The sequence below is a fragment of the Nymphaea colorata genome, chromosome 8 (genome assembly GCF_008831285.2).
Source record: "Nymphaea colorata isolate Beijing-Zhang1983 chromosome 8, ASM883128v2, whole genome shotgun sequence".
Lineage (NCBI taxonomy): Eukaryota > Viridiplantae > Streptophyta > Magnoliopsida > Nymphaeales > Nymphaeaceae > Nymphaea > Nymphaea colorata.
In genome coordinates this window covers 17,460,081-17,474,300 of record NC_045145.1, presented here as the reverse complement: position 1 = coordinate 17,474,300, position 14,220 = coordinate 17,460,081, and the positions used below count along the sequence as shown (strand labels likewise).

At 40.1% G+C, this 14,220-nt stretch overlaps 1 protein-coding gene across 1 annotated transcript; it reads left to right on the top strand.

The window, feature by feature from the left end:
- The first annotated feature begins 1,129 nt into the window (after positions 1 to 1,129).
- Positions 1,130 to 5,774, top strand: LOC116258785 (uncharacterized). Its single transcript, XM_031636173.2, has 3 exons — positions 1,130 to 4,413; positions 5,087 to 5,273; positions 5,472 to 5,774. Exons 1-3 carry the CDS (start codon positions 1,871 to 1,873, stop codon positions 5,541 to 5,543), a joined length of 2,802 nt encoding a protein of 933 aa, XP_031492033.1. The 5' UTR covers positions 1,130 to 1,870; the 3' UTR covers positions 5,544 to 5,774.
- Positions 5,775 to 14,220: the final 8,446 nt, after the last annotated feature.

Here is a 14,220-nt window from a genome sequence, read left to right as displayed (position 1 = left end):
AGGGAAGATCTGGGGTGGACCATACTTGTCTCGGTTTGATGGTTCCATTTAATGCAGGTATTGTTCACGCGCCCACCCACCCACAGTAATGCATCCCATCCCGATATGGCCCCATGACCCTCACCAGCAGCTGGACCCAATTCAAATTTCCGGTTATTTTTCTCATTTGCTTTTGTCTTTGAGGTCTTGGGTTGCGTTGGGTGCTAGTTCCCAGACCGATGCGAAAACTATACCCTTGTGGCCGAATTTTTTTCTATCAAAACCGAGTTTGAATATAAATTATGCTGGTTCAACTTATTGTATCTAAAGCCATAATTGTTATCAGCTCTCTTAGAGTTAGGGATGTCAATGAATCAGATATACCTTAATCATATTTGTTTTTCAGATATTCATATATTTTGGTTCGAATACGAATAAAAAAAAGTCATATTTGAATCCGAATCCAAAATCCGATTTTGTAATCTAAATTCAATCCGAATCTGATTTCCATATTTAGATCTCAATCATAATATGAATTTTGAACTTACTTTTGCCAATTTTCAAGATGTAATGGCATTAGTTACATGATATCTGTTTAAAATGAATCCGGTTTGAGTCTGCATCCAAATCTGATCAGATATTTATGTATATCCAAATCTGATTGGATGCCATTTATTAAATTTGAATTCGATCTGATTTCTTAATGGGATATTAAATTTTTTTCTATATCTGATTTTTTCGAACCAGATCAATGATCAATCGAAAATTTGATTCAAATTGAATATACTAACATCCCTACTTGGGCCACCACTTCAAATAAGAAGAACAAACTTAAATGGGCACCATTCAAATGAGGAAAAATTAGAAAAAAAGTGGCTACCTTTTGGTTTGATAATAAATCAGCACTCGACTTTTAAAAGTTGAACAAGCTCAGCTCGAGCTCGAGCTCGAGCTGATTTAATATAAGAGATAGAGTAGGCATGCATGGAATGGAATGCGATAGTTAGTCGACTATATTCAATTCATTTGTTGTACGAGTGGAGACCGAGCCTAGAGTTGGGGAGCTGAGCCGAGCGAAGGACGGAGTCGGTGCGCCTCGACAATGGACCATGAGATGGTTGACCGTCGGTTGTTCTTCATTGTTTTCGACCACCACCACTCCTTTCGTGAGAAATCGGCAGAAAATGGGGAAGTGAGGGGAAAAGAGAAAAACGGAAACCCGGAAGGACGGAAATTAGGCCACCCTAAGTGGATCAGCCAATCGAGGAGGGATTGCTGCGAATCTTCCGAACCCTACCTTGTTTTCCGGTTAAGGGGAGATCGACGATCCTTCGATCGGGTCTCTCTTCATTCACCTTCCGATCCCTCCGTCGATTAGAGAAAGGCCGCGACCCGATCGGGCCCTCACCGCTGAATAATGAGCAAATGGTTGTGTTCCGGGGAGAGGCTTTGATATAGATTTTGGAGGTTCTGCCTTCTCCGATTTGTTACCGTCCTTGGAATTGCTGGAGATTTAGGGTTCGTTTGGTGGATTGGGGGTTGGGATTTTCTGGTGGGTTGGTCGCGATCTTGTTTTTGGACATTGAATTCTGGGAAAATTACCTGGGCGATCGCGGGTGATTTGCCCTTGTTTCGTGTGCTGTGAAGATGAGGATTGTGAAATGAAGGGGGCGGAGGTTAGGGTTTTGGGTGTCGATCGATTTGTCGGTCTAGATTTTGGGGTGCTTGTTCGTGGAATACGGAGAAGGGAGGAACTGGTGTTTGTTGTTGAGCCGAACGCTTCAGTGGTACCGATTAGTTAGGGTTTTCTAGGGTTACAGGAGGGGGAGAACGAATAAGGGATGTGTGGTTGTTGAGGGGTTTTGATCAGGATACGCTTCGTTAACTAAAAATGCAAGCCAGACGCCGAAGTCCCGGAGATGGACCAAGGTCGAAGAATCCAGGGGTGGGTTTGCGCGCCGGCCGAATATCGCCGGAGAATTCGGTCCGTGGCCAGGGCTTCTACAGCCAGGAGTATAGGGGATACAGTCGCGCTTACAATAGGGGCCCAGCGAAACATTATACTTCGCCACCACCCCCCCCTCCGCCTCCTCGGAGAGGTGATGTTCTGATGGAAGCAGGTAGGCTTGCTGCCGAGTACTTGGTTTCTCAAGGCCTGTTGCCGGCACATTTGCTGCCTGGTCGGTGGGCCAACGGGAGTTCGAAAGGTTATGCGGGTGAATTTCAGGATTTCAGGTCGCGTGATAAGGGAAGCCTTCCGACTCAGTCGGACGGCAGGACTTCGGCCCTCGCTCGTTTGGGGCACGCAGGGCATGACGTCAGTGTGCCTGGTAGAGACGATGATGTTTGGTCTGTGCAAGTGGGGAACTCGGATGTGCCTTTCTATGGAAGGAGGAGGTTTGCCGATGAGCAGCCAGGATCGAGAACAAGAGGGAGACGCAGGGCGGGTTCGTTTAGAGGCTATGGCTCTGATTGGAGTAGGGAAAATGGAAGGCCTGGGGGCCACAGTTCGGAGAGGCCCGCTACATTCTCTGAAATGCCCGAGAGTGAGGAAGATGCTCCCAACTGCCGTGGTGATAAACTGGCTGATACTGACGGAGAAGAGACGCGGAAAGTTAGTGATACGCCTTTTCGCACACCAGCAGATGAAAATGCTGGTGGTTCAAGCTCGGAGCTTGAGACTTGTGCCCTTCCTGGGGAAAGTTCCTCGAGTAGTAGGAAAGACAATTCTGCCATCACTGATGATGTGAAGCTGAAAGACGGTTGCTCTATCACTGATGATGTGAAACTGATGACTAATAACCTGGAGGAAGCCCAAATACAAGAACCTTTAGGTGGTAAAAATGCTGATACTGTAGCAAGCATGGATGTGATGGATGATAAGCAAAGTTCAAAACCCCAACAAACTGAAAATGACGACTACAAAGAGGCGGCTGCAGATGATTGTAAAATGGAGGACAGCAATGTCTGCAAGAAAATTAACTTGAACAATTCAACGGCCTCCTTAGGCAGTGATTTGTTGCAGTTCTGTAACGTAGCTAAAGTGCCTACCAGGGCCCGTTCTTCTTTGAAACGAAGGCCCCCGTCACAAACTGATCAAGGAGCAGTTGTCTCATCTTATTTCAATTCAGAAAGCAAACCCGCTGTTGATAACTTGGGTGTTGCAGAGATAAAGGACAAGGCAGCATATAACTCCACATCAATTGGTTCCTCGTTTTTCGATTCAGACAACAAGCCCATGGTGGATGCCGCGGATGCAGCAGATATGAAGGACCGCGTAGAATATAATCCCATATCAGTTGGTTCCTCATTTTCGAATGTAGAAAACAAGCCCGCCGTTGACGCCATGAACGTAGCAGATATGAAGGACCAGACAGCAGATGACTCCCGATTAGTTGGTTCCTCATTTTCCAATTCAGAAAACAAGCCCACCGTTGACGGCATTGATGTAGAAGATAGGAAGGACCAGGTGGCCTATAACTCGGTCGGTATCTCTTCGAGTGAGTCACAGCTGCAGGGAACTGGATTAACTGGCCCTGATGTTCCTGCAGTTGCTACCGTTAGAGACACCGATGAGTTTGTAGAACCAGTTCCAACAATTGATGCGAATCAAGAGGAAGGTGCTAACGTACGGAGCATCTCAGGTGAATCTCGTTTGCACCAAGAAGAGGTCGAGAAATATCCACCCGGCTTTGGTGATATGACTACTGAGATGCCTCTCCAAGATAACAGGGCATCATTTAGTGTCAGAAGTGTATCAATGTCCCCCGTAAGAGACTGTAAAGACTTTAAAGACCTCATCGTCGTGGGTTCTAAGAGGCCCAGAGAGTGGCCATCACCACGGAATTCACATGCTGATGATTACTTTCTCATTCAGAACTTCGGAGGTGAAGCATCAATTTTAAATGACAAGAACCTTCCATCTGACGTGGAAATGGCTTCTGTAGTTGAGCCACCTCCTAAGGTAGATGACGCAACGATGATGCCATCAAACGAGCCCCAGCTTGAGTCTTCGACGGAACCTGTTTTATCAAATTGTGGTAATTTGCCTCAGGAAGAGAAGCAGCTTCTGCCTTGTTCATTCCAAATGTTTGACATGAACTTTCCAGGAGCAATTGCTGATCCTATTCTAGGTCACGTTTCTTCTGAATTCTCTGCATCAGAAGTTGAGCACGAGGCTTCTCAGCACATCGGATCTCTTGTAAGAGATATTTGTCATAATCGGATGTACCCATGCAATGACTTCTTTAATGAAACACCGGGCAATGGCAAGTGGACCAGTTACGACAGCCTGGTGAATATCAATACAATAGATGCTGGGGTCTTTCATACTGCTTTGCGAGATCTTTTCAGCAGGCTGCCTTTGGTTCGAAGACTCTATCAAGCCAAAAATACAAAGCTCAACTGCCTTGTTTGCGTTGGTCTGAATCAAGAGTAAGTTTAGTGCTTTCTTCCCCTAAACGTATTCATATTTTCAGAAGATGTCTCAAGACAGTCATATATATATATATGTGTGTGTGTGTGTGTGTGTGCGTGTGTGCAACTTACCCTTTCCACTTTGTTTCCCAGGTAAGTTCTCACGATCAATATTGTTGGTTTCCAGTTACGGTTATTTGAGGTTTTAAACTTTGAACCGATGTTCCAGTATCAGTTTCCAATTGCTTTATGGTGCCTGAAAATCTTGCAACGAGTGTGGCAAATTATTTCTATATTAAATCGCCAAAAATAACAAACTACGTGAATCATAAGTAGCGGTATGAGAAACAAAAAGGATTTGTTCTCATTGTGATAGTCATTGTATAATTTTGTCGTTTTGTGACCGCATAAATTTGATATTTTTACCGGCTTGTGGTAGGACCACAAGAAATGTAACCTGGACCTAGGCTAATGGTTGGAATTCTTAAGCTTCCTCTTCGTTTGGGTTTTATGCCTTCTACAGATAGGTTCCTGTCCTTATTTGTGTTCCCGTGTTACGTAAGGTACCACTTGCAGTAATCATTGAGCCATTTCAATCATTCAGCCGGTCTTACTATGACCATTTAGTCTTTGTTTCTTCTTATGCTGGGCTTGGTCATATTGATGCTGATTTCTCCTGCTGTGCATCTAGGGCACAAGCCGCATACTCAAGCTTGGAGGATCTTCTTGATCATACCAGGAATGCTGATTGCCTTCCAAAGGTTCATAGAGGCTATGGTTCTGCCATCACTGATTTGCTTGACATGGATCTCTTAAGCAATTCATCTGCCGCTGCTATTAATGCTCTTCATAGCGATGTATACCTTGGTTTCGGTGAGGTAAGACCTGTGGCATTTATACAACTATGCAATTTATTGGCTCACGAATCATCAAATATGGTTTCTTCTGGTTATTTGTTAGCTTATAAAAGGAAAGAAGGGAAAAGCTTTACCTGCAGCATGTTGGTTTCTTCATTCCTTTTAAACATTCTTATTTGTTGTTTTGCCTTAATTATTTTTTTTTCTTGTTTGGCACAGGTTCTTCCTTGTTATGATGATCCATTCTATCTGTCTCTGGAAGAAATTTCTGTGGATATGCCAGACCTATGACCTTGTCAGTATTTTGCAAATCATTCTTACTCTGTTTTGTCCCAATTAGTCTCTATGATGGGTTCCAACTACTGTAGCCAAGTTATGAGTATATTTTTGTGGAATGATGTTAGTCACGTCAATGTATCTCCTGTTTGTGGTTGTGAAAGGATGTCCTTTTGTTAGAAATATGGTACTAATCAAATTACATGAATACCGGGGCAGTCTTATTTCTGGTCTTTTACTACTTCAGATATTCATGTCTGGGAAGGTCACTTTTGTGGTGGTCAATGAAATTATTTTCTCTTCAAGCTGCAATCTGCATTTGGTTGGAGTCAAAATCATGCTTTGTTAACTTGAATGACCTTGGAATGCAAGGAGTTCATAGGGAGATTTCTCGCATTATTGGACATCTGCACAGTATTGCACCACTCTTGCACCTACTTTGGTAGTTCTCCATTGTACAACCATTAAAATCGTAGGTGGTATAAGAAAAATGTTCTTAGATCACTTTGCTTGAACAACTCAAAGTTGGCTTCAAGTTATGCCATTCATTCTGCAACTCAGATTTCAGGTTTTGAGTGATCGTTTGAGGATATGTGTAGCTTGGTTATTGCTAGCAATTTCGAGTCTTAAAACAGTCGCTGGTAACCCAAAATGGGAAGGAATGAAACATTAGTCTAATTCTTCTTCTTCGTCGCTTATATTACATGGTAAGTGCTTGCAGCTCGGTGCCTTTTAGAGACTAGTTCATATACGTTAACGGTATAATGTCTGAAAAAGGTATATACTGAAAATATTTCCTGTAACTGGATCCAATGAAGGCTGCTTGAGGTTCAAGGTGTGATGGTAAACATCAGACGTATGCACGTTCTTTCAATTTTTGATGACTATGAGATGCATCGACTGGTTTTTTCCACTTCTGGAGTGGCTTTAATGTGATCTCGGTCAAGTCAGTGAATGCTTGACCACTCCTTATGCAACGAAACTCCCATATGCCACTGGATGGTCTTGATTCTTGAATTTGAACTCCATTCTGTTATAGCAATTACCCATGCTCAGTCATTCCTTTTTTTCCTTCCCTCGGTTGTGCTTTCCTGTTGCTTTGCTTTTGTCATGATTTGGGAATTTGTCTATAGCAACCGTGCTTGCTTGTTTCTTTGGTGAATTTAGGGCAGTTATTGTCTTCTTCTTTGGAAAAAACGATTAAAAAGGACAGGTCGATTTTCCCAACCCGATCTAAATCGTTGCTTTCACAAGAAACAATGTAGTTCTACGGAATCCTCCAGCTGTTATTGAATTCAACGTGGGATGGAGAGGCTGTTATAATGGTGCTAAGTGTTCGCTTCAACATCCTATAGATGCATTCTTGCAGATTACAGCAAACAGATGATCATTGCTTGCTGTTTTTGTGTTCATGAAACGTCCATTCATTAGAACGGTCTTTCTTCTGGTTCGGTCTTGGGCGCGGGTCATGTATTCCAGACATCGTAAAAACGTCCCCTTATTTCATCATATAAGCGGGTCAAGTATTTGACGGAAGACCCTTGTAAGCTGAATTATGACTGATCATTCATAATATTCAACTTCGTTCATGACTCACCTTTTTCTCTTTACCCCCTCTTGATTACCAAAGGGAGATACAGATTAGAAATTTATGGCTTCTTAAATCAAGATACTATCGGTTTAAGTGAATAGGTAAATTGTTTGCTGAAGAGAACGGCATGATTGTGCTCTGAATTATTGTTCAACAAAGCCCGTAACGAGTCCGTAAGCTACTATTACTGTTTATTCATGATTTTGTTGTGAGTTGGTGGGCCTATTTAGATGACATCACCTTGTTCGGACCGTTTGATAACCCCAAGGTGCAGTTGCTTCAAAGGGAACAAGAATCTGTTTCTTTCCAAGCAAGTTCTTCTAAATTCAGGTTCAAGAAACAAAAGTACCTGGAGAAGAATTCTCGTGCAGCCGGGGCCATATTCTTACCGTGAACTGGATACAATGGCGCGCACTCAGCTTGGTACATGGTAAGGGTCTGCTTAATCCCGACTTGCTAATAAAATATGATTAAACCTGGACTGCGCTGTTCCTCTATTGAAGGGGCCAACCATTGTTCCCACCTGTGGAGGAATGCCTAGCCTTGTATGCATGTAGTCCAGTTGCTTTCTCTTCTTTTTGTCTCTTCGTTCTCACAAGCGCTATCAACAGCTTGGATCTTCTCATCTGAGCTGCACTAAAATGATGCACGCATTGACCCACTTTTAGTTGGAGGGCTTATTAGTGCGGTATGGCCGAAAGGTGAGGCCCAAGCCGGAGGGCCCCCCCTTGGAATGGTTCCTGTAATCTTTGGAGAAAGGAGACTTGGCATGCTCTGTTGGAAATTAGCTAGTCTGGGGACGCATCCACATGTGAGCATAACTATACAGTAATCTGCCAAATCACTTTTCCGAATTGCGTCCATGGATCTTTCCACGCCATGGTCACTGATTATGAGCATTGATAGCTTACTTTTTAGTGGGTCGTTACACCTCAACTCAGAAGTTTGGTCGGATGAGAAGGACTGTAAGATCGCTATCAAACAGAGTTGATAGACGACCGACCAGGTCTACTGTTTTCACATGTGATCTGACCCCCACTGCTCGTGCTGTGTGTTTGTGTGGCGCAGTTGCCGGATGAGATGAAGACATGAGCTAAGAGAGTGTTCTTGCTTGCTGCGTCTTGACCATCCCTTGAAGCCTGAGGCTTGGTGAATTGTGTTGGTTGTCATGCTGGGGCAGGAACTATAAACACAGAACCTGGTATTTGTTCTGGTATCCAATTCCCGGACAGGTTTTCCCAAGGCATCCAATGTAGACTTTGTGTTTGTGCTGGTGACTTCTGGTAAAAGAAAAGCTTTCTCAGGTCTAGTTACCCGTTTAGAGAGAGAGAGATAGCACATGGTGACAAATCGGCTGGTATGTATTTCCAAAATGATCACATCATTACCGGAGGATGTTCATGAAAGGCGCATTATGCAGGTTGCTTCATTTGTAGTCGAATTCAGAAGGTCGGAGAGAAAGTGATTCTCATTTCAGAAACGTGTGATCTAACCTGGAAAAGAACACCAACGTGACTACTCACACGGGTCCAATAGTTTGCTGGAAAGAGGCACAAAAGCTTTTGCTTCGTACGTTTTCCCATCAAGATAGATAACTCCGTCTGGAAAATAACAAAACATTTCTTGGCTGGGCACGACCAACAACGAAGGAAAGAACACTGGCCTCCTCTCACATGATTTCGTTTTGGCAATTAAATTCAATCCTATGATCGTTCTTTTCTTGCATTACCCAGGATTGAAACAAACGGGACCTAAGACACTAGAAGGCCAAATTGGAGTATCCATGTGAAAGAGTACATCTTTTTGATCCAGGTTGTTCATGTAATCTATAGAATCTTCAAAGGAAAAGCTGGTACATCGAACAACTAAATGGCTCCCTTAAAAGTTTGTTTGGTTATATTTGATAGCTTCGGGTTTGAGATTCAAAGATACTTGCGAGTGCTTCATGGGCTTTGCTAATATTGTGACTTGCTTCTTAAAACCATGGACATGTGGTCAGATCCCTCCTCAGTCGGGCCACAAATCCGTGGTATTCACAAGATAACATAAGTTTGAAATCCTCAGTTGAGAAATCTACCTTTTGTTTAAGCTATGGATTTGCCTTCACGTGGACTCAAAATCAACCTCGGATCTCATGTCGAAGCTATCTCATAGAGAAGAGATCTTGTACAATCAGATCAGTAGTCGCGAACTAGTAAAAGCTTGATTACATGTTTAACTATACGGAAAACATGAGATGATTGCAAGTTGCTTTTATAAAGTTTCACTGTGTAAATGTGATGCACATAATTGATTTGCGGAGAATCTACCCACGATTTGTCAGAATCTGATACGTACCAAGTACTTCCGGCCTGTCATTTCAAAATTCAACGGTCATGAAAAAACCAGAGTTTAAATTTGGGAAGGGCATAAAGAAGTCAGACCACAAAATGTATCACAACTTCAGGGTCAAATTTAACCAAGACAATATAAAAAGGTTGCTTGCATGAAGTGTTTTTTCTTCCCCAACCTCTACTGCACCCTCGACAATGTTTTTCTTAAAGAAAATAATGGCTTCTATCAAGGATCATCTAACTGGACAACTTATAGCCAAATATTTTCAAAAATGTATATGCCTTAAAAAAAGATGAAATCGTGTTTGACATATAGATCTTTCCCAAGAAAGCAGAGAAATGAATGGGGAAATGAATGGTGTTGGCGTAAAAGTTGGGGTAGGCATTGGTAGACGACCAGTTTTCGTTTTTAATATCTAGAGCATCAATTTTCTGTACTCTAAAATGGGAGCCACCTGACACATAAACTATAAACTATAGTTTATGTGAAGTGTGACAATGGTGACACTTATAAGATACTGTAAATAGGTAATGTACCCTAAAGAAACAAGGGATTGGGTGAGAGCTTTCATCTCTCATTTGAATGATACGATAAACTGCTTCTTTTGCTCACTCAAAAATTAAGATTTGTTTTGTTTTTTCTTGTTAAGAGATGCCATGGTTAGGTTTCTAAGTTCAATCTCTTGAAAGGAAACTTTCGGTAGCACCTGCTTTTCAAGTTCCACAGTTGAAAATAACATCCTAAGATCTCCTTTCTTAGCATAGTTACTTTGCCGTGGTGGAAATGGAATTCATGAACATGTTGGGGGCTTTCGTTTTCAGAGTCAAGTTGGTTTTGCGTTCTTCTAAGTGGTGTGGATCTCAAGTCTGGTCCTTGGTTGCCTCGCTTTCATTATTTTTAAAGATTCTGCAGTTTGAAAGATGCCCATTCACTGAACTTAGTGTGAAATAGACTATGCTTGGGAGTTGTTTGATGCCACCTGTAAAGTTTTCCCAAGAACAACATCTGCCTCAGATTTTTTTTTTTTTTAAAAAAAATGTTTGCTGCCTCTGGATTCATTCAGTGCACCTCCTCGTCAAACTCGTTCTCACATGCATCGTAATCTCCATGTCCCAATAACCAGAAACACAAAAAAATTAATCTAGATTAAATATAATAATTTTAAACTTAAACATCATGACTTCTAAGGTGATTAGAAAACCCAGATAATGTGATCACAAATGTATACATGTAGAAAATGTGAAGTTACGAAAACTAGATATAACTACTTTATCAATTTAATTAATGTTAACAAATGCGCCTCATGTCACTTTATATCTGACATAAACTATCAATCAAATGAATTAAGTGACTTCTGAATCAGTCTCGTTTATATATATAAGGGTTGAAATCTACCGTACACCAAATGTAGCCAATGGATATTCATTTATTTTCATCCATGTCTTTCTTTATCCTCCTTTACATGGTAATTCAAATCCTTGAAAAAAACAATTTAGTCTATATTTGCAACTTAATCTCTACTTTTACAATAGACTATCCAAACGATTCCCATTAACTCTCTCTCCCTCCCCCCGTTTTTGTGCTTTCTTTTTGTCACTTTCTTTTTCACTCCAGTAGTGATGGATCTCAAAAGATATATATGTCAAATTATCTCTTCATTTTATGTGCTTTGTTGCTTATATTTTGCAGACTGACTTTGTTGCATATATATATATATATATATATATATATATATATATATATATATATATACATGGAAGAAGTTCTCAGGTGGTCGGTATCCATTCAGGAGCAAATTGAAGATGGCATGTATTGGGGAGGCTAAGTCCCCTTGGCTCTGCTCATGTTTAGGGAAGCTTCAAAGCCTTGGTAAACTTATTATTATTTCATTCAACTCGAAAGTAGTGTTTGTCACAATTTTCAATATGAACAATACGAAAGAATAGTACCTACAAAAATAAAATTGGTAATTAGGCTTTCACCATGACCAGCTATACTATACCCTTAGAACTAGAGAAAAGAGATTGGGTTTGTGTCTAGCAAAAAGCCAAAAGAATTAGTGAAGTATCGTCCATATGTAAATTTTTAGTTGATGGAGAAAGCTAATATGCCAATCATGTGCTTATTGTTGGCATGTAAACCAGTCGAATATACTTTATTACTCATCCAATTTCTAATCCGTTTAGTCGTATCTGGCAAACGAAAATTCAAATCCAATTGCTAATTTGATTTGGTAGGGATGTAACTCTTGTGTTAATGGGGGTTCAAACTTCTTGCAAATTCAAGGTACGTATATTTCAAATTTGAAAACACAAGATCCGATACGGATCCAATTCGATTTCAAAGTTCCGATGAGTAACGAAGAAAACATGCGCTTCCAAGTTCATAAGTTTGAACATCAAAGAAAAAATAACGATGGTTTCTCTTGTCATCAAACTTAATAATGAGAACACGAGTCGACAGACATCCCTGACTGATCTAACACTAACAGCAAAGGAAGAACAGGTGGGAATTCGAAAAATTTACTTCGTCGAGTAATTAGAACTTTACAGTCTCTCCTGCCATTGCTTAAGAAACTGAAAGGAAGAAGAAGAAGAGGTTCGAGAAATCCCCAACTTAGCGTAGGCTTGATAGAAAGGAAGTTGAGAAGAAAGTGCGAAAGCAGCCATTAATGCAAAGACAGGAGCTTCGCTGCAACGAGCACATTCATAACATGATTCACAACCGGACGTGGCACATTTTCTGCCGTTTCTTTCTCTCTCTCTCTCTCTCTCTCTCTATTGAGGCCTTTGGCTGTCGTGTGTACTTCACAAGACAATAAATATCTTCCCCGTCCTTTTACTTTCTTGTTGGTAAGTGGGGGGAAAGCAGGCAACGTCCCTGCCTCTCAAGTCCCATCCAATGACGCTTTCACCACTTTAAATTTGATTCCTTCTCTCTCCCTCTCTCATATATATATATATATATATATATATATATATGAAACAGTAGCTGCGCATGAATTATTTTTTTATTGTATAATGTTTTTCACAAACGATTCATGATATTTTTAGACAATAAGTTTTTAATTTTTAAGCACACTAATTTATGATAACCCAGTGTTTATTCACGGGGAGGTTTCCCAAAGTGAAAAACGTCGTTGTGTAGATAATAAAGAAAGAGAAAAGGAGGTACGTTTGATCGAGAGTTGATATAAAATGGGGTCGCGCGAGACTCTAAGAAATGGTTGTACTACAACTAGCCTTTTATTGCTGGTTTCTCTTGGATATTGGTGATCTCTTAGAGAGCCGGAGTCCTTTATTAATTTGTTTTTCTTATTTTAAGATTCAGTTTGACTTCAATCTTCCTTAATCAAATCATGGAATGTTGTGAGTTTGGGGGTCTCGTGGGCAGATGGTGTTTGGTTGGAATTCAAATTGTGAATTTGCTAATATTGATTTCTTGCATAAGAAAATCAAAGTTTCTATAGTCTCGACTGAAGGAGTTTTCTTGTTGTTCTCTTTTTTTGATCACATAAATGTTGCATCTATTAATTATATTTATGTCTCTCAAAGGCTTTTACATATGTATCTCCATATTTTCTGAATGATTAATCACTTTATGACTTTGGTTACGGATGAGCACATTTTTTACCTGTTATCAGCCGATACATAAGATTAGGGGGTTTGATATTTGATCGAACTGCTTCAAGAAAGGCGAATATGAAAAAAGTTTGACATTCGAGTGAGAAACCGGATCAGATATGGATTTTAAAATAACATCGGATTGGATCCATGTTTGTATTCAAATTTAAATGAGTATATGATTCGATTCAGATTGGATTTAGTTTTAAATAAATATCTTAAATCCACTAGCCATACATTTTGGAAATTGGTTCTTAACATACTATGATGCAGTTGGACTCGGTTTAAAAATTTGATTCATATTTAAATAGGAATTCAAAAATCGGATTCAGATTATATTTAGGTTGTAAATTCAGATCCTGATAAGTTATAGATTTTTCTTCATTTGTATTCAAATCCAAATTTGAATCCAAATAGATAAGCATCCAAAAAACAAATACGGTAGAACTACATCCGACTCAAATCCAATAGGAAATGTTTTCTGCTGTAAATCCGCTGTTCCGATTATGTATTTGATATTTTTAACATGTTTTATTTATAGATTACGGACTGCAAATGTTTCAAATCAACAAATCATGTTATTCTTATAATTAGACGTCCCATTTAAAGCCTCAAAAATTGTTGGCTTCAGCAATATGCCGATTAAAAATGTCATTTATCAAACATCATACATTGGGCATTTTATGATTCCTTAATTCAACATCTCATATTCTGATGTTCATTCATCTATGATCATAACTTGCTCAAATTTTAAAGGAAGCTCCTTTTGTTAATGTATATTATGATATATAAGAAACTCAACACGAATGTCATTTCCAAAGAACCATTTTCAAGTTTGAACTACGCAATTTTGCAGTAATGAAACATTCACTTTCAGTCGGCAATTGCTCATCTTTTGCTTCATTGAGAATAAAAAATAAATAAATGTTATTAGCAGCAATGGATAAATATTGCGCAGAATACTATATATGATCATGTTCAACAGTAAGATGCATTAAGACCAAGTATCAGAGATGAAGCTAGACATCAATCGTGTACTTGGTAATTGAAGAGATTCTTAAGAAACCATTGTCAAACAACTTCTACCAATTGGACCTTTTCATCTTCTTTGACAGTAGCAGCAGCAGCAGTAGGAATGGATTGT

Coding starts and splice junctions, on each gene's coding strand:
- LOC116258785 (XM_031636173.2), top strand. CDS start 1,871: ATGCAAGCCAGACGCCGAAGTCCCGGAGATGGACCAAGGTCGAAGAAT. Junction 4,414..5,086: donor TGCGTTGGTCTGAATCAAGA/GTAAGTTTAGTG, acceptor CTGTGCATCTAG/GGCACAAGCCGCATACTCAA. Junction 5,274..5,471: donor TATACCTTGGTTTCGGTGAG/GTAAGACCTGTG, acceptor TGTTTGGCACAG/GTTCTTCCTTGTTATGATGA.